General features: G+C 35.3%; 1 protein-coding gene and 1 pseudogene across 6 annotated transcripts in view; one reads left to right on the top strand and one right to left on the bottom strand.

Moving 5' to 3' along the window:
* Positions 1–27592, top strand: part of ZGRF1 (zinc finger GRF-type containing 1) — a 91168-nt gene that overhangs the window by 6214 nt on the left and 57362 nt on the right. For all 6 annotated transcript variants that reach the window (XM_049631056.1, XM_049631054.1, XM_049631055.1 and 3 more), the window contains exons 2-8: positions 210–299; positions 1949–2029; positions 10625–10684; positions 12905–13090; positions 13409–15683; positions 21560–21633; positions 25377–25427. In XM_049631056.1, the coding sequence (XP_049487013.1) occupies positions 279–299; positions 1949–2029; positions 10625–10684; positions 12905–13090; positions 13409–15683; positions 21560–21633; positions 25377–25427 (2748 nt within the window). In that variant the 5' untranslated portion in view covers positions 210–278. The remainder of the gene's footprint in view (positions 1–209; positions 300–1948; positions 2030–10624; positions 10685–12904; positions 13091–13408; positions 15684–21559; positions 21634–25376; positions 25428–27592) is intronic.
* Positions 23911–25050, bottom strand: LOC125923528 (60S ribosomal protein L5-like; annotated as a pseudogene).

The raw sequence follows: 27592 nt of genomic DNA, 5'->3' as shown, positions 1-27592 counted from the left end.
CTTGGCAAATTCTTTTTCCACAGGGTAGGGTCACTCTTTCGTTGTGTACCTATTAGTATCAGATAATTTGATTATACCTATGTTTCCCTTGGTGATTCTAAGAGACGTAGAACTCTCAGATTTTTCTCTTCTGTCGAGTTTGTGGGAAACAATTGTGTTTGATATTTATTCTTTGCATCAAGGTTGAATGTTCTTTGTTTTCATTTTAGGTGATACAAATAATTGAATAACCACAGTTATTTTCTGGACCTGACTCGTTTATAACTTCGGAAGAAATAATGGAAAGCCAGGAATTTATTGTGAGTCTTACCAGTTTTCACTATTTCCTTTTTTCTTTTTTTAAAATCCTCTTTATTTTATTATTATTATTATTATTATTTTTTAAGATTTTATTTTCAAGTAATCTCTACACCCACTGTGGGGCACTAACTTACAACCTTGAGATCAAGAATTGCACGCTCCATCCACTGAGCCAGCCAGGTGCCCCACTATTTCCTTTTTCTTACTTCCTTTCACATTTCACAAATGTCTGGCTAGGGTTGATAGATTTAACAAACAACCTCAGAACCTAAAAGCAAGACACTTAGTTAAATTTAAGTATCAGATAAACAGTGAATAATTTTTTTGGTATAAATATGTATATTTCAAATATTGCCTGATGTTTTACCTGGCAACCCTATCTCTTGCCTACTATTCAGGTTTGTTATACAAAGTCCTTTGGAACAAACTCTTTGTAAGGTCTTTGTTAGGACCAGGAAATAATTTCTTTTGAAGAATTGGCATGCCTCTGCTATCTAGATTAGTGATTCTTAAAACTGTTTGGTCTTAGGATCTTTTTATGCTCTAAACAATTATTGGGGACCCCAGAGAATTTTTGATTATGGGGCTTATGTCTATTGATGTCTTTCATATGATAAATTGTAACAAATTTAAAAAATATTTATTAATTCATTAAAAATAACCCATTACATCAGACATAAATTACTTTTTTTTTTAATGGAAATAGCTATATTTTCTAAAACAACAACAACAGAAGAAAAACACATAGAAAAAAGTGGCATTGCTTTACTTTTTTTTGCAAATCCTCCTAGCAATTGACTTAATAAAAGTTGGCTAGATTCTCAGATATGCCTCTGCATTAGTCTGAAGTTGAATCTTGCAACATTGCATATACATAACCCTGGGAGACTCCATTCTGCATGCCTGAAGAAATGAGAGAAAAGGCAAATAACATCACGAAAATAGTTTTGACCTCATAGACCCCTGAAAAGGTCTTGGGGACTAATAGGAGTCTCTGGCCTACATTTTGAGCACAGATCATGACTTCTGTATAACTCAACAAATATTTTCCTTCCCACAGATGACTGAGAAGCTCAAAATTATCATTGTTTTTATTTTTTTTTGAGAGAGAGAGAGAGAGTGTATAAGTGTGCGTGCAAGCAGGAGAGAGGGGTAGAGGTGGGGAGAATCCTAAGCAGGTTCCACGCTCAGCACAGAGCCCAATATGGGGCTCAGTCCCACAACCCTGGCATCATCACCTGAGCTGAAATCAAGCGTCGGATGCTTAAGTGACTAAGCCACCCTGGTGCCCCTCAAAATTGTTGTTGTCCAGTTAACTTTTCAGTTTCCTCTTTAGATTTTATCTTGTTTCTTTCCTGCCTTGACTTTTACTACCAAGTTTCTTTTTTTTAAATTGATGTTTGTTGTTATTTATTATTATTATTATTGTTTTTTATGTAAGCTCAGGGCCCAGTGTGGGCCTTGAACTCACAGTTATGTACTGTGCCAACTGAATCAACCAGACACCCTGATGTTTTGTTGTTATTATTATATCTTTTGTTTCGATAAAAGATGTCTAAATATTTTTTGTGGGTAGGAAGTGTATAAAGATATATAACATTTAATACATGTAAAAAGAAACCATTTCTTTTGTACTTTTGGAAATAAGGTACTATATACTCATCAAAAAATGAAGAAGTCAAAAGTGTGGCAAGATGGAACTCTGAAGATCACTCACTTGGGAAACAAAGTAAGTACAAAGCAGTTGACTACAAAATTCAAGAGCTATTAAAAAAGACTCTATAGATGATAGAATGTTAAATTTGTCCATAAACTGAAACAATATGAAAACAGAAGTGATCAGATGATTATAGTGATTAATTTGTGCATTATAAAAGTTCAGTAAATATTATTGAATTTGTTTTGATTTTCAAAAGTTGAATTAGGTTTTCTATAAAATGTTTTAGGAATTTTGGCATATTTTTTTTCTTTGCAGGCATGAGTTTAATGATAAAAAAATATATTAAAATATATTTCTAACATGGTAATAGAGGGAAATGGTATGTACAGAGTTGACACACCATTGTAGAAAAGTTGCTGATTTCTAAAATTATGTACAGAGTACTCTTTATTTTCATGTTTTCTTTCAATCAGTTACTTTGATTGTGATATTTACCTATCAGTCTTGAGGGAATTATTTGCTAAGGTGATCTTTTACTTTACTAGATATGGTAATCCTTCTATGGGTTTCTTTTCTCACCCCCAAGGATCTCCATCTGCCAAATTGTAATATTCTTTAACCAGTTCTCATGACCTTATGCAACACTGTTGGCTCCTCCATTCTTCTTCCTATACCTCTTCATTTGACTTTTGTGACACCACACTTTCCTGATGTTGCTTACTGACGTCTAAGTATTTTCTGTGGGCTCATTCTCTTCTCAAACTTTAAATTTTTCCTTAGGACTCAGTCTTACATGTACTTATAAAGAAATACATAAAGGTATATAAATCTTTCTTACTCTCTCTTTTATCCCTGTGTGTGTGTGTGTGTGTGTGTGTGTATACACACACATGTAGAGAGAGAGAGGGAGAAAAGAAATTTATTCTAAGGAATTGGATCATGTGATTGTGGAAGCTGACAAGTCCCAAGATCCGTAGTTGGTAAGATGGGAGACCCAAGAAAGTCAATAGTGTAGTTTCAATATAAATGTTGGAACGCTTGAGACTCAGGAAGAGCCAGCATTTCAGTTTGAGTCAAAAGGCAGGAGAGCACTCATAACTCAGCTGAGAGACAATCAGGCAGGAGGAGTTTTTTCTTACTCAAGCTTTTTATTCTCTTCGGTCCTTCCTCTAATCAGATGAGGCCCACCCAATTAGGGAGAACAATCTGCTCTATTTTTTTTTATTGTTTTTTTCTATTGTTTATTTTTTTATTGAGGTATAATTGACATTTAACATTATGTTAGTTTCAAGTGTACAGTGTAGTGATTTGATATTCATATACATTGCAAAATGATCACAGTAAGTGTAGTGTACCATCTGTCACCATATATAGTTAACAAAATTTTTTTTCTTTTATTTTTTGTGATGAGTACTTTTAAGATTTACTTTTAGCAACTTTTAAATATGCTGTATGGTGGTATTAATTATGGTCACTATGCTGTACATTATTTATTGTTATAATTAGAATTTTGTGTCTTTTGACGTCTTCATCCATTTTGTCCCTTCATTCCCCTTCCCAGATGGATTAAAAAAACATTTTTTTTTTAATGTTTATTTATTTTTGTGAGAGACAGAGTGCAAGCAGGGGAGGGCCAGAGAGAGGGAGACACAGAATCTGAAGCAGGCTCTAGGCTCTGAGCTGTCAGCACAGAGCCTGATGTGGGGCTCAAACCCACAAACCACGAGATTATGACCCAAGCCGAAGTAGGATGCTCAACCAACTGAGCCACCCAGGTGCCCCCCAGATGGATTTTTAAAAAAACTTATATTGTCAACTGCTTACTAGGTGCCAGGCATGCTTTATGTGTCAACTTACTTAGTCTACATAACTCCACTATTAGGTACTATTTTTATTTTTATTTTACTGAGGATGAAACTGAAGCACAGAAAGGTGAAGTAACTTGTCCACAGATCTCACAGTTAGAAAATGGAGAAGTCATATGTGACCCTAGGCTTTTTGGCTCCAGAGCCCATATCCTAACCATTCTGCTATCTCTGTTAATATTACAAATTAAAAACAAAAAACAAAAAAAACCCTCCAACACATTTGAGTTGACAATACATGAAGTTAGAAGTCATACTTCTCAGTTAGCAGTTAAAGATCTCCATATTCTGTCCTTGTTCTACATATCTATCATTGTGAAATTACCAGAGAAGCTTTTCAATGTAGAAAGACTACTTGTTATTATTTTTAAATTAGCAATTAGTTAAAACAAAATTAAAAGAAAAAAATCGTTTTGCTTTAAGCCTTCAAGTTCAACTTACACTTCCTATTAACTTTAACGTTCAGTGGGTTTAACATTCAGTCAATTTAAGTTGAACAAACTGGATACTTTTAATCATCAGTCTAGTAACAAACATAAAATTTTAAATATTTTAAACTTATAAATTTATTTTCTTTTTTCTTTTTCTTGTTTTTTTTTTAAGATTTTGTTTTTAAGTAATCTATACCCAACATGGGGCTCAAGCCCACAACCCTTAGATCAAAAGTGAAATACTCCTCCTACTGAACAAGCCAGGTGTCCGTTTCTTTTTTTTTCTTTCTTTCTTTTTTTTTTTCCCCAAAGTAATGTCTACATCCAATGTGGGGCTCAAACTCATGATCCCAAGATCAAGAGTTGCATGCTGGGGCACATAGGTGTCTCAGTCGGTTGAGTGTCTGACTCTTGATTTCAGCTCAGGCCATGATCCCAGGGTTGTGGGATCAAGCCCTCCCTTGGGCTCCACATTCAGTGCAGAGCCTGCTTGGGATTCTCCCTCTCCCTGCCTCTGTGCCTCTCCCCCACTCACGCTCCATCTCTCAAGTAAAAAAAAAAGAAAAAGAAAAAAAGAGTTGCTTGCCATACCAATTGAGCCAGCCAGGTGCCTCTGATTTTCTTTCTTTAGCATTTTAGTTGTCCTAACAAATAAAAACCTCCCAATTGCCAAAATCCTTCTATTATATCTAGTAAATTAAACATAAACATAGTTATTCTTAAAGCTTTGTAAGTATTCTAATTCTGTTTATAAACTTAGTAAAATTAAGTTACCCACCTCTTTCACTCCAAAAGTCACATATCTGGGGCACCTGGGTGGCTCAGTTGAGTATCTAACTGTTGATTTCAGATCAGGTCATGATCCCAGGATTGTAGGATCAAATCCTATGTTGGGTTCTGTGCTGAGCATGGAGCCTGCTTAAGATTCTCTTTCTCTCTCCCTCTGCTCTTCTCCCCTGCTTGCATTCTCTCCTGCTTGCATTGACCCAGCCAGGTGACTCTGATTTTCTTTCTTTCTTTCTCTCTCTCTCCCCTTTCCTTCCTCTCTCTCTAAGAGTTACAAAAAAATAAAGGCCACATATCCAAAATGAATTTTTCAGTTACACATTTGGGATCATAAATGTATATAATCTGTCTTTGTAAATTGAAACATTACAAGTACTTTTTAAAGTAAAAAATAATTTTTGAATGTTAAAATAGCACAGATACTTCAAAATCATGGATTGCATAATTACTAAAACCTATTCATGATCTTAATTCAAAAGCATTGATATTTTGGGTGTGATTTACTGCCTTATCACTATCCAGTTCTAAATGTTTCAGGAGTTAAAAAGTCCTTTTCCATAGTTAAAAAAAAATTTTTTTTTAGGGGCACCTGGCTGGGTCATTCCATAGAGCAGGTGACTCTTGGTCTCAGGATTGTGAATTGTGAGTTTGAGCCCATTGGGTGTAGAGATTACTTAAAAATAAACAAACAAACAAACAAATAAATAAACTTTAGATAAAAATGTTACTGCCCAAGTAAATTGAAGGTATATCAGTGAACACAGGTTACTAATTAGATTCTAGGCTGGGACTTGAGACCTAAGGTTATAGATAATCACTGTATCCCTACCAGCATCATAAAGGGATATGTTGAGCCTTGTGTTTAGTGGGAGTAACAACAGGATGTCTAAGTCCATGCCCTTTAGAGAGTGTTGGTCTCATAGTTGATATCTTAGGTTTAAGTCATGGCATTATCTAATTCTTTTATTATTTTTTAATTTTTACTTACTATTAAAAATTTTTTTTCAGTGTTTATTTTTGAAAGAGAGAGAGAGACAGAGCGTGAGTGGGGGAGGGGCAGAGAGACAGGGAGACACAGAATCTAAAGCAGGCTCCAGGCTCTGAGCCGTCAGTACAGAGCCTGATGAGGGGCTCGAACTCATGAACCTTGAGATCATGACCTGAGCTAAAGTCAGACATTCAACTGACTGAGCCACCCAGGCATCCCTATTTTTTAAAATTTAAGTCAAAGTTAGTTAACATATAATGTAATAATTTCAAGAATAGAATTTAGTGATTCATCGCTTACATATAACACCCAGTGCTCCTCCCGACCAGTGCCCTCCATAATTCCCATCACCCATTTAGCCCATCCTTGCTCCTAACACCTTACCAGCAACCCTCAGTTTGTTCTCTGTATTTAGAGTCTCTTATGGTTTGTCTCCCTCTCTGCTTTTATCTTATTTTTGCTTCCCTTCCCCTATGTTCATCTGTTTTGTTTGTTAAATTCCACATATGAGTGAAATCATATATTTGTCTTTCTCTGACTTATTTCACTTAGCATAATGCATTCTAGTTCCATCCACGTTGTTGCAAAGGGCAAGATTTCATTCTTTTTGATTGCCGAGTAATATTCCATCGTATATGTATACCACATCTTCTTTATCCACTTGTCAGTTGATGGACATTTGGGCTCTTTCCATACTTTGACTATTGTTTATATTGCTGCAGTAAACATTGGGGTGCATGTGCCCCTTCGAATCAGCACTCCTGTATCCTTTGGATAAATACCTAATAGTGCAATTGCTGGATTGTAGAATAGTTCTATTTTTAATTTTTTGAGGAACCGCCACATTGTTTTCCAGAATGGTTGCACCAGTTTGCAATTACCTAATTCTTTTAATCTGAATAGATGAATGTCTATGCCTGCCCTCATTCATATTTTTAAATAATTTGTCTTAAACTAATTAATCCATTCACTGTTTGAGCTATTCTTTCTCTCTCTCTATATATATACACACATATTTAATAATTTTCCTATTTGGTTGGGCCAAGTCTGCAAAGTCTTATAGATTTTGTCTTATATTAAAAGGACATCTGGGGCCCCTGGGTGGCTCAGTTGGTTAAGCATCTGACTTCGGCTCAGGTCATGATCTCGCAGTTTGTGAGCTTGAGCTCTGCATCGGGCTCTGTACCAACAGCTCGGGGTCTGGAGCCTGCTTTGCGTTCTGTCTCCCTCTCTCTCTGCCCCTTCCTTTCTCTCTCTCTCTCTCTCTCTCTCTCTCTCTCTCTCTCAAAAATAAATAAACATTAAAAAAAAAGGCATCTGATTAGATTCTGCATATCCTTCATATCTTCTGGTACAAAATCATAATATTAGGTCACACTAGTGGTGTTATCCAACTTTATCTGCACGTATAGCATATATTTATTGAATGTCTATTTTATGCCTCTCATTGGTAAGTTACAGGAAGACAAGATAAATTCAAGTTAGTCCTAGGGATTTTCTGTGATGCAAGAAAGTTAGTAGATCCTAAGTTACAGCCTTGTTCTCAAATCCAAACCACTGCTTGCACCATTTCTCTTACTAGTATTACCTTTTCCCTACCTATCCAAATTCTTACTGTCACAGTTACTCATCTTCCATTAATTGAGTCATCATTCAATAAACATATGTTGCTGGTAGGCAGTGGGAGAAGTTAAATAAGACATATGGAGGCAATGTAGAAGACCAGTTAATGTCAAACAACCTTAGTTTGAATCCTGGTTCTTCACTTACTAGTTGCGTAATCTTGGCAAGTTATTTAGCCTCTCAAGGGCTATAGTTTCTTTAAGTTGTCTTGAGGATTAAATAAGAAAAATAAGAAAAATGTATAAATCTCTTATCAAAGTACCTGGCACACCGTAAGAATGCAATAAATGGTAACTGCTATTATAGTTTTTGCCTTCAAGGAGCTTTTACCTGAGAACATAAGATTATAATATGTAAAGAGTTATGCTTAGGGTTCTATGAGATTACAAAGGAGAGACATCAAAGTCTGACTCTGGTTCAGAGAAGTCTTTCCAGATGAAGCATAGTTTTTGAGGATTTGTTTTGTTTTGTAAACAGAATTGATAGCTTGGAGGGACGGAAGCTAAAGATGGTGTAACTGTCACAACGTGGCGGTGTGGAAGTGTATTAAACATTTGGGGAACTATAAGCAATTAAATATGCCTGGAATGAAGGACTCACATTGGACAATTGTAGAATATAGCTAAAGAGGCAGTCAGGAGTCATATAATGAAGGACTTTGTCTTCTCTGCTTCAGGAGCCAGTGAAGAATTAGGAGTCGAAGAGTGACATAATCATGTTTCTATTTTAGAAAGATCACTTTGGCAGCAATGTGTATCATAACTTCTGAGCTGTGTAGGTTGAAGTTAGGAAGAGTGTAGTCTAATGTAGACAAAAAGTGATGGGGGTCTGGCCAACCAGGCATTAGCAATGACAGTGTAGAGAAAGGATGATTAGGGAGAAATTATGAAAATATTATAGAATCTTAAGGTCTTGGATGTGAAAGGTGAGAATTCACAATGACTTTCAGGTTTTTGTATTGTTTTTATGGTACTGAAATAGGATATCTCAAAAAGAAAAAAAGCAAGTTTAGGAGGAAAAATTAAGATTTTGAGTTCCATTGTTTTGAATTTACTGAATTTTTTCTGTCCTAGGAACATTTAAGTAATTGTCTCTAGAGACCTGGAACTCAGGAAAGTTCTGGGCCACTGATATAGATATGTTAGGAGTATGTAACACTTAGATATTTGAAATTCCTGGAGTGAATACATTCATCTATTCATTTAGCAGATATTTAACAGCAGAGAACCTGTTATGAGTTACACACTATTGAGAGAGCAAAACACATAAATCCCTGACTTATGGAAATAGCATGGAGGAAAGAAACCAATAAACTAAATGAATACATATGGCTAGTGAGTTAGGCAAACAACAAGGAGTAGGGTGAGCAAGGGTGAGAATGGAGATAAAGGGGATTATGTAAGCCTTACTGGTCATTGTAGGAACTTTTGTTCTTATTCTTTGGGAGCTGTGGAGACATTGGAAGGATTTGAACAGAAGCATGACATGATCTGGTTTGTGTGGATGATATCGCCAAAGGATGGAGTAGAGAATGTAAAGAACAGAAGGGAAAAGATAGGGCCTTTGTAAACACCAATCTTTTAAAGAGTTGTGTTGAGATAACATTTAAAAAACTTTTCAATTTACCCATTTAAAGTATTCAGTTTAATGGTTCTTCGTATATTCACAGAATTTTGCTGACCATTGCTACAATATAATTTTAGAACATTTGTCACCCCTAAAAGAGATCCCATACCTATTAATGGTCACTACTCAGTATCCACCTCCCAACCCTAAGCAACTGCTAATCTACTTACTGTCTCAATAGATTTGCCTATTCTGGACTTTTCACGTGTATGGAATTGTATAATATGTGTTCTTTCATTGAATGACTACTTTCATTTAGCATGTTTTCAAGGTTCATCTATGTTGAAGCATGTGTCAATACTTTATTTCTTTTTATTGTTCAGTAATAGTCTATTGTGTAGATATATCACATTTTATTTATCCATTCTTCAATTGGTATACATATGAGTCATTTCCACTTTTTTGGCTGTTATGTGTAATGTTGGTATGAACATTTGTGTGCAATATTTGTGAAGTTGTGAAGATCTATGTTTTCATTTCTCTGTATATATATCTAGGAGTGGAATTGCCGGATCACGTGCCATCTCATGTTTAACCTTTTAAGCAACTGCCAAACTATTTTCCAAAGTGATGGAAACAGTAATATTTAAGGGACTAGTGGAGAAACTGGTATAAAAAATGTCTAGAGATAACAAGGAGAAAGCCAGAAAGTTATAACTACCTTAGTTTCCTTTTTCTCCTTCAAATTTTATTCCTTATACCTCATAAACAAGTATCCGTCCCAGTGCTGATGACTTATTTCAAGCACTGATCATCTCCCTGGTGCTCTGTGCCACACCATTACCATAGTCTCTTTACTCATTTTGCCTTCTGTTTTGCCCTCTAATACATTCCAGTTCTGTTTTCTTTCCAGTTCCATCCCAGATCCTTCTGGTAGAGATTAAGTTTGTGAATTCCTTATATGTATACCTTTGCTCTCTTGCAAAGACTGAATAGTTGCTTAGGAAACATTTGAGATAGATGCACTTTTTTTCCTTGTTTTTGTTTTTCGTTTTTTTTTACTTTTTAAAAAATGTTTGTTTATTTTGAGAGAGAGAGAGAGTGAGTGTGCTCAAATTGGGGAGGGCAGAGAGAGACGAGGACAGAGGATCTGAAGCAGGCTCTGCACTGACGGCAGCAAGCCCAATGTGGGCTTTATCTCATGAACCATGAGATCATGGCCTGAGCTGAAGTCACACTTAACTCACTGAGCCACCCAGGTGCGCTGAAATACACTTTCTAGTCCAAAACAAAGTGGGTAATTCTTTCATTATATGATTACTTATGCAACAACTTTTGATTTGCTGTTTATTGAAGATGTTTAAGAAAAGCAATATTATATTGTTTAACATTTGTTTTAATACAGGCAATTTTATATGATGACAAAGGAGAATGTTTGGAGAGTATATTTCTTAAGTGCCTTGAGGTATTTTAATGTTTCTATCTTATTTTTAAGTTATCTAAATCTCTATATTTAAGTTAAAAACATCTCTTTTTTTCCTTTATGAATATTGTCAAATACTGTTAGTGTTACTATTAGTGTTACTATAGTATTAATTATAGTTAGTACTTATTGAACATTTATTATTAGCCACACTCTGTGCTAAAAACTTTTAGATATTGTTTCATTTAATCTTTCCACAACCCTGTGATTTTTATAGATTAGGAGTGCAGTACAGAAAAGTTAAGTAACTTGCTCATGTTCATAGAGTTACAGTGGTAGGGCTGGGATTTGAACCCAGGAAGTGACCCTATAGCCTAACTCTATTACATGATCTTGATAGGCTGAGAACTACAGTGGGAAATATTTTGTGAAATTATTCCTATTTATAATATTTTCTCAAATATTCTCTGTTTTTCCCTTTTGGAGGGAAAAAAAAGGGAACTAAAGGCATATTTCAGTGTAAAGAATAAGGCTATTAAAGTAAGTCATTCTGGGTTCATGTCCCGCTTTCAAATGCTTCCTAGCTAACCTCTCTCTGTGTCTAACTTCTCTACTGTTTATAAAATATAGACAATAGACAGATTTCATTGTGTTGGTCTAAAAATTGGAAATAATGTATGTGAAGTGCTTAGCAGTTTAGTATGGTGATTCTAAAAGTGTTAAAATGCATATTCTTGTTATCATTGTGTTGATTTTGACCATGGTGTTAAATCTTTTAAAATTTTTAAAGAAAAAAATTTTTAATGTTTATTTATTTTTGAGACAGAGAGACAGAGCATGAATAGGGGAGGGGCAGAGAGAGAGGGAGACACAGAATCTGAAACAGGCTCCAGGCTCTGAGCTGTCAGCACAGAATCCGATGCGGGACTCGAACCCACGAACCGTGAGATCATGACCTGAGCCAAAGTTGGAGGCTTAACCGACTGAGCCACCCAGTCGCCCCATAAATCTTCTAAAATTTTATGTGATATTAATAGTGGTTGTGGTATCTTTATATTTATCATAAAGAGGAAAAGCACTATCTCCATAGATGCTTAATTGGGCCTAACTACTGTTATTTCATTTTAAATCATTTACTAATGAGTAAAGACTAAGCACATTGTCTGAGATAATACACAGATTTTGTGTATTACCAGGGGTTAATAATCTTATTTTTATGCTACAGAGATGGTGGCAGGTGCTATGTTTTTTGGGGTTTTTTTATTAAAAAATTTTTTTGTTTTTAATGTTTATTTTTTGAGAGAGAGATTGACAGAGTGTGAGCAGGGGAGGGACAGAGAGAGAGAGGAAGACGTAGAATCTGAAGCAGGCTCCAGGCTCCGAGCTGTCAGCACAGAGCCCGATGTGGGGCTCGAACCCACAAACTGTGAGATCATGACCTGAGCTGAAGTCAGACACTCAACCGACTGAGCCACCCAGGCAGGCGCCCCTGTTTTGTTTTTTAAAAGTATTTTGTTTATGGGGTGTCTGGGTGGCTCAGTCAGCTAATCATCCAGCCTCAGCTCAGGTCATGATCTTATGGTTTGTGAGTTCGAGCCCATGTCGGGCCGTGTGCTGACAGAGCCTGGAGCCTGCTTCGGATTCTGTGTCTCCCTCTCTCTTCCCCCTTTCCCCACTCACACTCTGTCTCTCTGTCTCTCAAAAATAAACATCTTAAAAAATATATTTTGTTTATTCAAGTAATTAAAATGCATTTTTGGATTATGATTATTTCAGCAATTTCAGTTAATTTATAATATTTCAGTTAATAATTTATAACAATATTTAATTTGTAATAATTATGAGCATACAATTCATCTGAATTTATAAGAATAAATATATAATTGCTATTTAATAGCTCTAATTTAAAAAATTACATTTAGTTCCTGGTGAACTCCTTGAGAGAGGGCATACTTGTGCTGCTTGTCATTGTACCTCCTGCATGCAACAAAGGGTCTCATATGTGTATTATTGGATACATAAATTGGTGACAATTTTTTTGCTGTATTGTTCTTTTTTGTGCTTCTTAACTAGTACATAATAATAAATAAAGACTTAGTTATCGATTCATACATTTAACAATTATTTATCGAATACCTATTGTGTCTTGCCAGTAGTGTTAGTGACCTACTGGAACACATAATCCAATAATTAGATATATGTGATTTTGAATTTATGTTTTAGAACTTATTTGTTCTTTAAAATGTATTGTTTAAAATTTAGGTGAAGCCTGGAGATGACTTAGAAGGTGACCGATACTTAATCACAGTTGAGGAGGTTAAAGTTGCTGGAAGTATAGCTATTAAGCAGGATGTCAGTAAAGAAGCACCAGAGTTAAGTCCAAGGATGTTTCTATCCTCTGGCCGATCCCTTGGATGTCAGCCTGCTGGTTTAAAAAGGAAGTTTACTGTAAGTTTATCTGTTGAAAATAATAAGTCAATATATATTTATAATATTGTTCCAAGAAGTAGTGAATTTGAAGCTATTGTACTCTATATCATTAAAATGGTACTTCATAGTATATGTTTAGGTTAGGGAAGTAAACCTTAATTAGAAAAATCTTAATACAAATGAGCATTTACATTTTAATTTAGCAGATTTTATATCTTTATTACTGTACCTGGTAAAACAGACTCCTTTTTTTTTCTTTCCTTTTTTTTGAGCCAGTTCATTTTACACTTCCTTTGTAGATAATGGGACAGCTAATAATTGTTTTAATATTTTTAGGGTTTTCAAGGACCACGTCAAGTGCCAAAGAAAATGATGATTACAGAAAATGGTGAATCAACTGCATCACTTGAGGCTAAGAAACCTGGCCCTAATTTTCTTTCTCCCTTGTACAGCACACCTCCTTTGTTTTCTACTGCTGGCAAGAAAGATATAAATAATATGCCAATAGACCCTGAGAACATTGTCACTTACAGGAATAGAGAAGCAAATGGCTTACGTTTTTCTTCAGTTGTCTCTACTCCATCTTTTAAGAGTAACCCAGAAATGCTATGTGAAGAAAATTATTCTTGCTTTCCTGCCTGTTCTGTAAATAAGCATTCAGATTCTTTACTGACCAATGAGGCCATAAAAAAAGATGGTTTGATATCTCACTGTTTGGGAGTTTCACAAAACGTCAGAAGCAAAGCACATATATTAGCTCTTTTGAAGTCCAAGTCAACTATGTGTAAGGAGCTAAATTCTGGGATTACAGAACATCTCCCTCAGATACAACTACAAGGAAGTATAAACATTCCTACTAAACCAAAGTGCATAATTGAACAGAAAGAGTGTGCTGACGTGAAGAGTACAGAAAGTTTACACGACCAGCATCAATCAGAAAAAAACGTGAGAAATAAAAGCCGGTGGGCCATGTATTTATCCTCACAGAGCTCGCCTGTACATTCTTCTAGTGAAGATGGAAATAATATAGAAAGGAAACCCAAGGCCCAGGGAGACAATATAGATTTAAATTTGAGAGACCTTTTGGTACAAGAAAAGATACAGTTCTTTGAAACATGTGCTGAAGAGGGTAAAAAGTATAATGAAGACAAGCCAGTAGATGCTAATGATCAATTTTGGGATCAGGAAGTAGAACTGGAAATTACTTCATTCTGTGAAAGCAACCATATACCAGTTACCTGTAGCAATGTAGAGAATGATGGCTTATTATCCGAACCTGACATTCAAAAAAATAATAAAATACCTGTTAATGAAAATGACCAGATGTGTCTAAAAGGATCAGTTCTCATTAGAGAAAATACTCAGGAGATAAATATATGTGGAACACCAGAAAAGGAGTACAAACAGCCAGTGTCATTTCTGCCAGAATCTGAACATCTACAGATTGAATCTTCTAGAGGTAAAAATTCTAGGGTCTCTGATGACTTTACCAGCATGCTTTCTAACAGTAATACTGATAGTGAAAGTCTTAATAGTATTCCCAAACCTATGAGCAATGTAACACAGCCACTTGTGGAGGTGACTTTTAATCTGAACAATTTTGAAACCAGTGACACTGAGGAGGAGTCACAGGAAAACAACAAAATTTCCCAGGATTCAGGGAGTCATGTAAAGGAAACTTTGGTTAATGACAGTAGTCCAGATGTTCAAAAGAGATGTGAAGATATAATCTGTACAGAAGTTGGCAGTAAACATTTGTCTCTCTTAACGTCTATTGGGGATAAACCTACAAAGACATTTCCTATTAAAGAGACTCTTCTATCACAATTTTGTGATAAAGCTTATGTGGGTTTTGACACAGGACCTTGGAAAGCTGAAAACGTTAGAAAAGGAACAGAAGAGTACAGTGACACATTAAGCAATTTTGACTCATCCTTAGAATGGACTGATGATGTATTTGTAGATAATAATGAAGATGCTAATAAATCTATTCAAAAAGTGAGAATTAACTATGATACTGCTTCACTACTGAGTAAATCTAAAGATGTCAGCTCGAATTTACATATTCCTCATTTAAATATAGTCATTAATCAGACTCCTGAAAATAGCCTATTCTCAGACCAGGAGGAGCCTCAGCCTTTTGTTATGGGAAGTAATTTAGACAAAAACGGTGAATGGGTTTTACCATCAACTTCTAGCAGTGATATCAGTATCCAACAATTAAATGTCAATCAGAATCACTCTGAAGAATGTGTTGCACTTGATAAATCAAATACCCAAGTTTCTAATTCTTTGTTTTACCCTCTGGGAAAAAAGCATCCAATTTCCAAAGACACAGAAGCATGTATTCCTGAACCTGAAGATTTGGGAAGGATTAGAAGTTTAGACCATGACCGTATTGATGTAGAAACTGTTGGAGAAAGCAAACAATACTGGAATATTCCTAGAAATCCTTCAGAACTCTCTGGATTAGTAAATAACATTTCCCTTTTACAGTCATTGTCTGAACATAGTACGGCTTTAGAAGGCTTGGAAATATTGAAAAAGAAAAATACAACCTTTAAGCAACAAGGAACTCTGCAGACATATGAGCCAGACAGCAATCCTGAAGGTTAGATTGGTGTGTTTGTTTTGGATTGTTCTCTGTATAACTGTAAGGATGAGAAGTATTTGCTTTGGAGGCTACGTTAAAGAATTACATGGTATTGGTGCATCTGGGTGGCTCAGTCGGTTGAGTGTCCAACTCTTGATTTTGGCTCAGGTTGTGATCTCACGGTTCGTGGTTTTGAGTCCTGCGTTGGGCTCCATGCTGATAGTGCAGGGCCTGTTTGGGATTCTCTGTCTCTCTCCCTCTCTGCTCATTGTCTCTCTCTCTCTCTCTCTCTCTCTCTCTCTCTCTCTCTCTCTCAAAATAAATAAACGTAAGAATTACATAGTATTTAAATAGGTAATACATGTACTTGGTAAAATCAATTCTAATAGATAATCTAGTTAAGTTCTACTGCAGTCCCTCAGTCCAGTCCTCAGAATTAGCCACAGTTTCCTTCCAGGATATCCTGCAAATGTTTTATGCATATATAAACATATATAGGCATATATAAGCAATGTGTGTGTGAATATCCATTCCTGTCTTACATTTTTAGATGTGTGCTAGAAGATGCTTTTTTTTTTTTTTTTTTTGAGAGAGAGCGCAAGTGAGCAAGGGGCAGAGAGACAGAGAGGGGGAGAGAGAAGTGGGGCTCACACTCACCCGAAGCAGGGCTTGAGTTAATGAACCCTAAGATCATGACTTGATCTGAAGTCAGAGGTTCAACCGACTGAGCCACCCAGACACCCTGCTGGAAGATACTTTTAAAAAATGATCATGAGTTCATATTGATATCTCTAATTCCAGTTCTAAACCATAGGGTTCTTCCTGTCCTTCCATTTCATGATTATATTTCTTTACTTCTAAAATGAGAAGGGGCCCTGGTTCCAACAACATCCGTATATATACTACCTCAATTCTACATACAATACACATCAAATAGCTTCCAAATTGTTATACTAGTATCACTACTAGCAAAAAACCTTTACAAGTTTGTGAAGTTCACAAATCCTTTGATTTTTTTGTTTTTTTGGTTTTTTTTTTAGAATGTATCCTGGGAATATAGATTTGGAGTATTATGTTCAAGTTACTTGGGTTACTTTTCTTTACTGTGATTGTAGTATCATTTGATGTAAATATAGTTAAGTTTATTGTTTATATTTCAGTATGAGGGTTTTTTTGTGCAACCTTGTTGATTTATTTTTATTTCTGACTATGTAAAATATGAACCTAGTTAAGAGTCAAAGCTGTATAAAAACATAAATTCATATGCCTTCCTTAAGCCTTTTATCCTGTTCTTACTCACCTGCTATATGTAACCAATATATCATACCTGTGTTTCTTTTTTGCAAAAATAAACAGCTCCATGTTTAAATTCTTGTCCCTCCCCCCCGCCCCCGACACACACATATTCAACAAAAGACAGTAAAGTCTGTATATTCTTTAGCACCTACTTTTCACTTAATATATTCTGGAAATCACTTCATATCAATTCATAGGACACATCCTCATTTTATTTGTTTGTATCTGTGTAATACTCCGCTGTGGATAAACCATCATTTATGCAACCTGTCTCCAATACTTTGCTATTACAAATGTGACAATACATAACCGTGTGTGTGTGTGTATTGCATATTGTTTGAGGTGTGTCTTCAGGGCAAATTCCCAGTAGGTTTGCTGTGTAAATGCGTGACTTTATTAGATACTTCAAAATTCCATCCATTTTGTAGCCCTGTCAGTAATGTATGAGAGTGCTTGTTTCTCTAGTCTTGCCAATATAGTGTGTTACCAAGCTTTTGAATTTTGCTAATCTAATAGATGAGAAATGGCATTCAGTATACTTAAATTTGCATTTCTCTTACTACAAGTGAAATTGAGCATCTTTTCTTATGTTTAAGTATCATTTATGTATCTTTTTTTCATGAATTTTCTTACCCTTTTGTCCAGATTTTAATGGGTGTTGTTCTTTTTATTCTCATTGATTTGTAAGAGTTCTTTATATATTAGAGATACTAGCCTCTTATCTATGATATATGTTGCAGATATTTTCTTTCAGTATGGCATTGGTCTTCTGACTTTGCTTATGGTATGTTGCCAACAGCAACATTTTTTTTAAAGAAAAACTATTATAGAACATATTAGTAAATATAGCAAATATTATATACATATGAATGTGAATGAACAATGTACTTTATGATATTCAAAGAAAAGTTAAAATTGAATTCTTATTTGAATATCTCAAGGATTCCTGAGGAAAATAGGAATAAATTATTATATGTACTGATATGTTTCTTTAAGTTTGTTTGTTTATATATTTATTTGAGTGAGAGAAAGGGGTAGAGAAAGCACAAGTATGGGAGGAACAGAAAGAGAAGGAGAATCCCAAGCAGGGGCTCGAACTCACAAACTGTGAGATCATGACTTGAGCCAAAACCAAGAGTTGGCCGGCTTAACCAACTCAGCCACCCAGGCACCCCTGATAATGTTTCTTTAAAATGTAGTTGTTTGCAATAGCCAAATTGTGGAAAAAGCCTAAATGTCCATCAACTGATGAGTGGATAAAGAAATTGTGGTTTATATACACGATGGAATACTACTTGGCAATGAGAAAGAATGAAATATGGCCTTTTGTAGAAACGTGGATGTAACTGGAGAGTGTTATGCTAAGTGAAATAAGTTGTACAGAGAAAGACAGATACCATATGTTTTTACTCATGTGGATCCTGAGAAACTTAACAGAAGACCATGGGGGAGGGGAATGGGAAAAAAAGTTGGAGAGGGAGGGAGACAAACCATAAGAGACTCTTAAAAACTGAGAATAGGGGCGCCTGGGTGGCTTAGTCGGTTAAGCAGCTGACTTCGGCTCAGGTCATGATCTCATGGTCTGTGAGTTCGAGCCCCACGTCGGGCTCTGTGCTGACAGCTCAGAGCCTGGAGCCTGTTTTAGATTCTGTGTCTCCCTCTCTCTGACCCTCCCCTGTTCATGCTCTGTCTCTGCCTGTCTCAAAAATAAATTTAAAAAAACGTTAAAAAAATTTAAAAACTATAAAAAAAAACTGAGAATAAACTGAGGGTTGATGGGGGTGGAAGGGAAGAGAAAGTGGGTGATGGGCATTGAGGAGGGCACCTGTTGGGATGAGCACTGGGTCTTGTATGGAAACCAATTTGACAATAAATTTCATATTAAAAAATAAAGTAAAAATAAAATTTAATTTAATTTAAAAAATGTAGTTGTTTGATGGCAGTTGATAGTTTGTTTTCTAAAAATTAAAAAGAAAGAAGAAATTTTAATGAAAAATAAGTAGGGGTAGATATGATTATGTAATATCACATAAGGATGTAAATCCCTAGTATGAAGACTTGAGAATTATAGAATTTAGTTTTAAGAAATCTTTTTTCTCATCAAGTTAAAAAGAGGATTGCAGTTGATTCTTCTTATTTGTGGTAGTTATATTCTATAAAATCAACATAAACACTGAATTAGTGAAAAATGAGTCATTGCTTTTAGGGGTAGATTCCTTCAAGCCTCTGGTCAAAGCATTTTCATCAACTGATCAAAATCTTGTTTTTATCTGTGTTTCCATTTGAAGACAATATATATTGTTGATCCATTAACATTGAATTTGTAGTGAACAGCACTATGACTAATGTCTGAAAGAAACCTCTGTCTAGGGGCGCCTGGATGGCTCAGTTGGTTAAGCGTCCAATTCTTGGTTTTCGGCTCAGGTCATAATCTCAGTTTGTGAGTTGGAGCCACACATCAGGCTCTGTGCTGACAGTGCAGAACCTGCTTGGGATTCTCTTTCTCTCTCTCTCTCTCTCTCTCTCTTTCTCTCTCTCTCTCTCTCTCTTTTTCTCTCTCTCTCCCTCTCTCTCCCCCTTTCTTTCTGCCCCTCCCCTGCTTGCACTCTCTCTCTGTCTCTCAAAATAAATAAATAAACTTAAAAAAGAAAAAAGAAACCCATCTAACATATGTTCTCTCTGTAGGGACATCACAGCCTTCTTGCACTTAGCAACACTAGACAGCACTATGCTTAGGGAACATTTTAAATAGCACAGTCCCTTACAAAAAGCCCCCAAATACAAAAACATGGGCTAAGTAGATGACAAAAAGGATACTTGTTTATAGTATGAGAGCTCAAGAAGGCAGAGTGTTGCCTTGTTCTACCTCAGCTGGGAATGTATATGTCGGGCAACTTATTTTTTGTAGTTCTGTATGTCTACAAACGACCTCAAAAACAGGGTATTGATTTGGGGTTTCTGAATAAATTTTAGTGCGTAGGTAAGATCTGTGAGTAAGGAAGATTAACTGTATTTGTTTTCTGATATAAATGTATTTCTTCAAAAAGGAATGTTGGTTTTCTTAAGACAATCTGAGGAAATTAATACAGAGTTAGAGATGAGTCAGTTTTACCACCAATTTAGGATGTGTGAATGTGTTAAAAAAAAAAAAAGATTTTCTTCGGTAGGTTAAAGTTTTTATGAGATAATTGAGAACAACTTTGAAATGTTAATTTAGAATTTTATTCTTGAGTGAAGGCAATCAAGGAAAACACACCAATTTTCATGCAGTGCATGAAAATCTTTTTAAAAATAGCATCAAGTTCCAAGATCCACTTATTTTTATTTCATTTAATGTATTCTGAATTTTAACAGGAAAATAATGAAACCATAAGTAACAATTGACTAAAAAATTATAGTCTTGGTGACTTTAGAAGGAATTGAAATGATTGAATATGCACTTTTCTTTAAGAAAAAAAAAATCCTATTTTGAAACAAGGTAGGATGGCCTGGCCACCATGTCCTTTGTATTCAGTAGACTTGTCAACTTCTTTCAGAGTCTTTTTACTTGTGCCTTTGGTCTCAACACCTTTACCCCTGGCATAGCTGGTGGCCTTTTCTTATATTCAGATCTCAACTTAAATATCACTTCCCACAAGAGAGCTTTCCAATCATCATATCTACATTAGTCTCTGTCATATCAACCTTTATGATGCCCTTTTGTATCATAATCTGAATTTATGCGGTTTGTTTATTCTGTGGCTCTCTCTTTTCAAGGGACTGCTGTTTTCCCAGTGTCTGGCATAATACACTTTGGAAATAATTGAAGTTTTTTTTCTCAAACCATAGTCAAATGGGTTTAAAATAGACCCAGAAATAGCATGAAGTTCTTTTCTTTTCCGTGTTTGCACATAGCAGCTGTATAGTGGTGGTCTTGGCTTTCTTCTAACAGTTAATGTTTCATTTTTAGAATTTTTAGTATAGATTATTAGCTGTTTACTCAGTTTTTCAATTAGTTTGAAAAAAGGAAGCATTTCTAGTACTGACTTAGAACATAACCAAAAAAAATCTTATTTAAAAATTTTTATCATGAAAATGTTTGAACATACAGAGAATAGACAATGAATCCTCAAATATCCAAAATCCATATTCAACAATTATGAAGACTACCTTATCTTCAAATTTAAGTTGTATTCCTTGTTTCATTCAGTTTTAGGTGGTTTTTAAAGATTTTATTGTTATTATTTTAAATGTTTATTTTGAGAGAGCGTACACAGACTCGTGCAAGTGGGAGGTGGGGGGAGGCAGAGAGAAGGAGAGAGAGAATCTTAAGCAGGCTCTGTGCTGTCAGCATGGAGGCTTGATCTCTCATGAGATCATGACTTGGGCTGAAATCAAGCATCAGATACTTAACCGACTGAGCCACCCAGGTACCCCCAAAGATTTTATTATTTTTAAGTAGTATCTATACCCAGTGTGGAGTTGAACCTACAACCCCGACATCAAGAGTTGTCATCATCAACTGGGCCAGCCAGGTGCCCCTAGAAATAAGTTTTTAAAAAGTTTAAAACACTACTATATGTATGATGAATAAAATAATTTCATTTTGTCTATTATAGCTAGGAAACCATTGACTGAAGTAGTTTCACAAACTTTACCAAAGTTTCCTCATCTGAACCAGGATTCTCAACAGGTACGTCTTTTTTTTTTTTTTTCTTATCAGCATATTCTTATATTTTGATATAGAATGTTGTCATTAGTAATGAAATTACAGTAATATAAAGGGTTCCAAGCTATCTTGCTTCATGACTGTCCCACACCTTGTATCAGAATATTTTTCGTTATATCCCTTGGCTAAAAGGAAAAAAGAAAAACCAAACCTGGCAGTTCCATTTATTAAGTTGTTAGTAGTATTAAACAACATAGTAAGTATTATGTCCTAGTAATTTAGTGAGCTTTTTATTTTTTCCATTTTCATTGATATAAAAGATATAACATTGTGATCAGTTTAAGGTGTACAACATAATGATTTGATATATGTATAGTGAAATGATTACTGTAAACATTTTATTTATTTTTTTAAATTTATTGTTTAATTTACATACAAGTTAGTTAGCATATGGTGCAACAATGATTTCAGGAATAGATTACTTAATGCCCTTTGCCCTTTTAAACCATCCCCCCCTCCCACAACCCCTCCAGCAACTCTGTGTTCTCTATATTTAAGTCTTTTACTTTTGTCCCCCTCCCTGTTTTTATATTATTTTTGTTTCCCTTCCCTTATGTTCATCTGTTTTCTATCTTAAATTCCTCATATGAGTGAAGTCATATGATATTTGCCTTTCTCTGACTACTTTCGCTTAGCATAATATCCTCCAGTTCCATCCATGTAGTTGCACATGACAAGATTTCATTCTTTTTGATTGCCAAGTAATACCCCATTGTATATATATACCACATCTTTATCCACTTATCCATCAGTGGACATTGGGCTCTTTCCATACTTTGGCTATTGTCAATAGCACTGTTAAAACTTTGGGGTGCATGTGCCCCTTCGAAACAGCTCACCTGTATCCCTTGGATAAATACCTAGTAGTGCAATTGCTGGGTTATAGGTTAGTTCTATTCTTAATTTTTTGAGGAACCTCCATACTGTTTTCCAGAGTGGCTGCACCAGTTTGCATTTCCACCAGCAGTGCAAAAGAGATCCTCTTTCTCTGTATCCTCGCCAACATCTGTTGTTGCCTGAGGTGTTCATGTTAGCCATTCTGACAGGTGTAAGGTGGTATCTCATTGCAGTTTTGATTTGTATTTCCCCGATGATGAGTGATGTTGAGCATTTTTTCATGTGTCGGTTGGCCATCTAGATATCTTCTTTGGAGAAATATGTATTCATGTCTTTTGCCCATTTCTTCACTGGATTATTTGTTTTTTGGGTGTTGAGTTTGATAAGTTCTTTACAGATTTTGGATACTAACCCTTTATCTGATATGTCATTTGCAAATATCTTCTCCCATTCTGTCGGTTGCCTTTTAGTTTTGCTGATTGCTTCCTTCGCAGTGCAGAGCTTTTTATTTTGATGAGGTCCCAAGAGTTCATTTTTGCTTTTGTTTCCCTTGCCTCTAGAGATGTGTTAAGAAGTTGCTGTAAGCATTTTATTTTTAAACACAATCACTGATAGAATGTATGCATTTGTTGGGCACTGCTCAGCTTCTCAAACCTTAGAATAATTAGTTCACGTTGTTTTTCTCATGGTAATTGATTTTTTTTTTTTATCATAGCAATTTCTGAAAACTTAGCTTTACAAGGTGCCATTGAGAGAAATGACATAAGATTTGTTGTTGAAATGGAACTACCTTGAGTTAGTAGTTCATTCAATAGAGGTCAAATGACGCTGTATTTCCCTTAAATTTAAAATATCTTATGGAGCCCATGTTGAGTTTCCTGTGGCACCCCAAAGTACCTTGAACAGTTTGGGAACCATTGTAGTAATATAAAAATAATAGTACTAATTAGATACATTGAAATTCTAGAATGAAATTAATTTATTAGAATAAATCTAAATTCTTATTTCTCAGTGGGGATACTATTAGCATATTTGGAGGGATAATTCATATGACACTTTTTCGAGAAGATATATTTAAAAGAAAAGAAAGTGAAATGTTTCATTTGCCCCACTTTGTATCTTACTCTGTTTTCCATGTTACTGTTTTTCTTTTTAAATAATCTTGACGTTTTCTCTTTTTTAATTATAGAAGAAAGTGAAGAAAAAATAAAACAACCTACTGAGAGATAATTATTATTAGTGTTTCCAGGATTTTTTGGCCTATTTTTAAAAATATGGTTAGCTTGATGTGTACAAATAGTTTTATATCTTATCCCCTTAATGTATTTCTCACATCATTAAAACACTTATTAAATATATCTTTTATTAATTTATTTTATTTTTTTAGCTGCTTGGTGAATAGGTTTATTATTATCTTTAATCTGAAAAATCTTCAAAGAAAATTATGGTTTGGTTTATTAGCTCTCAGCAGCCGATCCTGCACTTTAAGGAAGCTGCCTTCTTCTCAGCTACTCGATCTTTCTTCTGGGCAAGAGACATTTTGGAATGGTTCCACCTTTTCTTTTTAACTTCTTTCTTAGGCTTCTCTCAAAGATTGGATTCTCTTGTACAGCAGCATGAGCTTTCTTATACATCTCCATCATGCCTGGAGTTACATTGTTCTTTATGTACCAAGAGAATTGTTTCTTGTAAGCATCTTAGTCTTCTTCCATTAGTGACACATCTAATCTGCAGCATTCTGACCCAGGATGTGCTTCTGATGTATTTCTGCATTGAATTCCTTGCTTTCCCCATCATAACCAAGGAATCTTTTGGTACTATGAGGGTAGAGAAACCTCCATCCACAACTCCCTTGAGGGCCTCCCAAACTTCATTTTCAGTAGGGGTTCTGGCAAGCCCTGCATCCAAATAGCAGACGAAGGCACCAGATTGACCATCAGTGCTTTCCACGTTGTATTCATCTTGTCACCTCCACTTGGCCTTCATAGACTTTTGTCCGTGCCAAACCTACTGAGAAGCCTGTGGACCAGCAGCATGCCAGTACACTATGCTGCAGCATGATTTGTCAGGCCAACCTTCACACCATACTTAGGGAGTTCATGCCCATGAGCTGCACAAACTATCGTATCTCCTTTAGGGGCATTAGCAATCTGACAAATGAGATCTCTGTTTGTTACACAAGTTGCCACCCTGTATTAAGGTGTGTTGTACTTATTTTTATCCTGAATCGCCCAGCATTTCAAAGCATTGTAATCAGTTTTGTGCTCTTGTCTTCTAAATTTCACTTGGTATCTCTTGAAACCAATCTTATTCTTGACAACTTTAATAAATAAACCCCATCCTGCGGAACAGAGTTTGGCATTGGCGGCTTGCTACTGGGTACTGACCAGCAGTTAAATATATCTTTTAGAGGTTACTTACTATTCCGTCCTATGGATATCCTGTGCTTTGGACAAGCAGTGCCCTATTTTGAACATTTAGGTTATTTCCAGCATTTTGCTAGGATAAATAAAATATTAGTAAATGTTTTTGCACATAAATCATTGCTTACATTTAAGTTATTTCCTTAGATGTGAGTCCCAGAAGTGGAACTGATAGCTTGAAAGGCTAAGAACAATTTTCTTGATATATATTGTCAAATTTAAAAGTCTTACTGTTTTACAATATGAATATTTATTTCACTCTACATTCACCAGTACTAAGATATTTTCAATTCTTGCTAAGTAAAATAGTGTTTCATTAACATTTTTTACTTCCTTGATTATTAGTGCTGGTGTTCTTTTATTTCTTATGTCTAATTGAAATTTATGTATTTTTTGTAACTTACTACTACCTTTTAGTTGTTCTTATATTAATATTCTGTTCCTAAGATTATAAAAGAAAATGAAGTCAAACCAAGTGGACCACTTCAGTCTTTGCAGGTATGTTCATTTTTAAACTATAAAGTAGCCAGAAATTATAGTTGTATATATAGGTATGGCATATAATTTTATGTTTGTATTTTACATTGTCAGTTTTCAGTCTCATGTATCTTATTTTTTATTTTTTAATTAATTAATTTATTTTTGAGAGAGAGAGAGACAGTATGTGTGTAAGTAGGAGAGGGGCACAGAGAGAGGAAGAGAGAGAGAATCTTAAGGTCATGATCGTGAGATCGTGACCTGAGCCAAAATCAAAAGTCAGATGCTTAACGCCTGAGCCACCCAGGCACCACTAGTTTTCAATCTCATTTATAATTAGTTGCTCCTTTATACTTATTTAGATGATCCTGCTATCTTTTGTACCAATGCCTGTGTGGTCAATGCAATTTGGTTATATAACAAATCTTTTATTATAAAACTAAGTCTGTAAACTTTGTAAGCATTACTTAATCCAAGAATTGTCATTGACAATTACAGCCACACCTGCAACTCCTTTGCCTAAAAGAGAACAAAACATAAGAAATAAAATTCATATTGTGGTGGCTCAATCATTTTTCACCCTTTATGTATATAATAAGAGCAAATGTATAAAATCAAAATTAGCAACTGCATAATTTAGCTTATAGATGGTCACTTTTTTTTAAAAATATTTATTTATTTTTGAGACAGGGAGAGACAGCATGAACAGAGGAGGGTCAGAGAGAGAGGGAGACAGAATCTGAAACAGGCTCCAGACTCTGAGCTGTCAGTACAGAGCCTGACGCGGGGCTCGAACTCACAGACGGCGAGATCATGACCTGATCCGACCAAAGTCGGACCCTTAACCGACTAAGCCACCCAGGCACCCCTCTTTTTTTTTTTTTTTTTTTTTAAGTTCATTTATTTCGAAAGAGAAAGAGAGCGGGTGCACCATGCACGGGAACAGGGGAGGGACAGAGAGAGAGAATCCAAAGCAGGAACCACGCTACTGGTGTGAACTCACGAAGCATGAGGTCATGACCTGAGCTAAAAGAAACTAAGAGTGGGACACTTAACTGACTGAGCCACCCAGGGGCCATATATGATCATATTCTTAATGCTTTCTTTCACTTGAAAAATTAGGATTTAACCCTTTCAAGAACAGTTATCACAAAGTATAAACTGCAAATAAACAATATCACTGTTTTTTCCTCCAGAATGAGTTTCCTCTTAAAACGAGTATTACATGTTTTGGGATGCCTGGGTGGCTCAGTTGGTTAAGCATGTAACTCTTGGTATAGACTCAGGTCCTGATCTCTCAGTTCATGAGATTGAGCCCTGCATAGGGCTCTGCACTGACAGTGCAAAGATGTTTGGGATTCTCTCTCTCCCTCTCTCTGCCCCTTCTTGCTCACGCTTTCTCTCTCTAAATAAATAAATAAGTAAATAATTACATGTTTTTTAAAAAGTGCATTGTAATTTTAACAGTAATGAAAAAGGTCTTACGGTCTTTTGCAAAAAAAAATTATTTAAATCTGTAGCATTAATATAGGAATATATTTGGATTTATGTAATGCGTTTTGTACTACAACCCTCTGAAGCAGTCTCTTCATGTACACTAGTGATAGAAAGAACTTTCAAAATTTTAAATTAGGGTCCTCTTTGAGGATACACTTAATGACACTGCCACTTTATTTCTATAATTAGCTACACATAGCAAAGCAGAAGAGAAGGTGCTGTGCTAATTGATTTTTTAAATTCACTGTATTAGAAAATTCTAATTCTAAAATGTGAGTTGATAAAAAAAATAAAATAAGAGTTGAAAGTTTTCAAGAACTACTTCGTTGGGAGATGTGTTAATGTATTTTGTTATTAATGGAAAGCTCCCATTATTTGAAGAAATACACTAATTTATCTCTTCTGTCTGTTGGGGAAATATTTTTCTCCATATTTTTTAAACAAAAATTGCTTCTCATTTGAATTCATTTTTCTATCTAAATCATAGTAGAAATCATGGTTATTTTACATAGTCATTTGATGAACTAAAAATGACTAGTTTCTGTTGTCTATAGCTTGTGTTTTATGGTTGCTAGAAAATTCTTCTTTTTTTTTTTTTTTTTTAAGTAGGCTTAACACCCAGCTTGAGGCTTGAACTCACAACCCACAGCCCTGAGATCAAGAGTTGCGTGCTTGACTGAGCAAGCCAG

The sequence above is a fragment of the Panthera uncia genome, chromosome B1 (assembly GCF_023721935.1).
Source record: "Panthera uncia isolate 11264 chromosome B1, Puncia_PCG_1.0, whole genome shotgun sequence".
NCBI classification, from domain to species: domain Eukaryota; kingdom Metazoa; phylum Chordata; class Mammalia; order Carnivora; family Felidae; genus Panthera; species Panthera uncia.
Note: the sequence above shows the minus strand (reverse complement) of the source record. Positions and strands in the feature narration are given on the sequence as shown.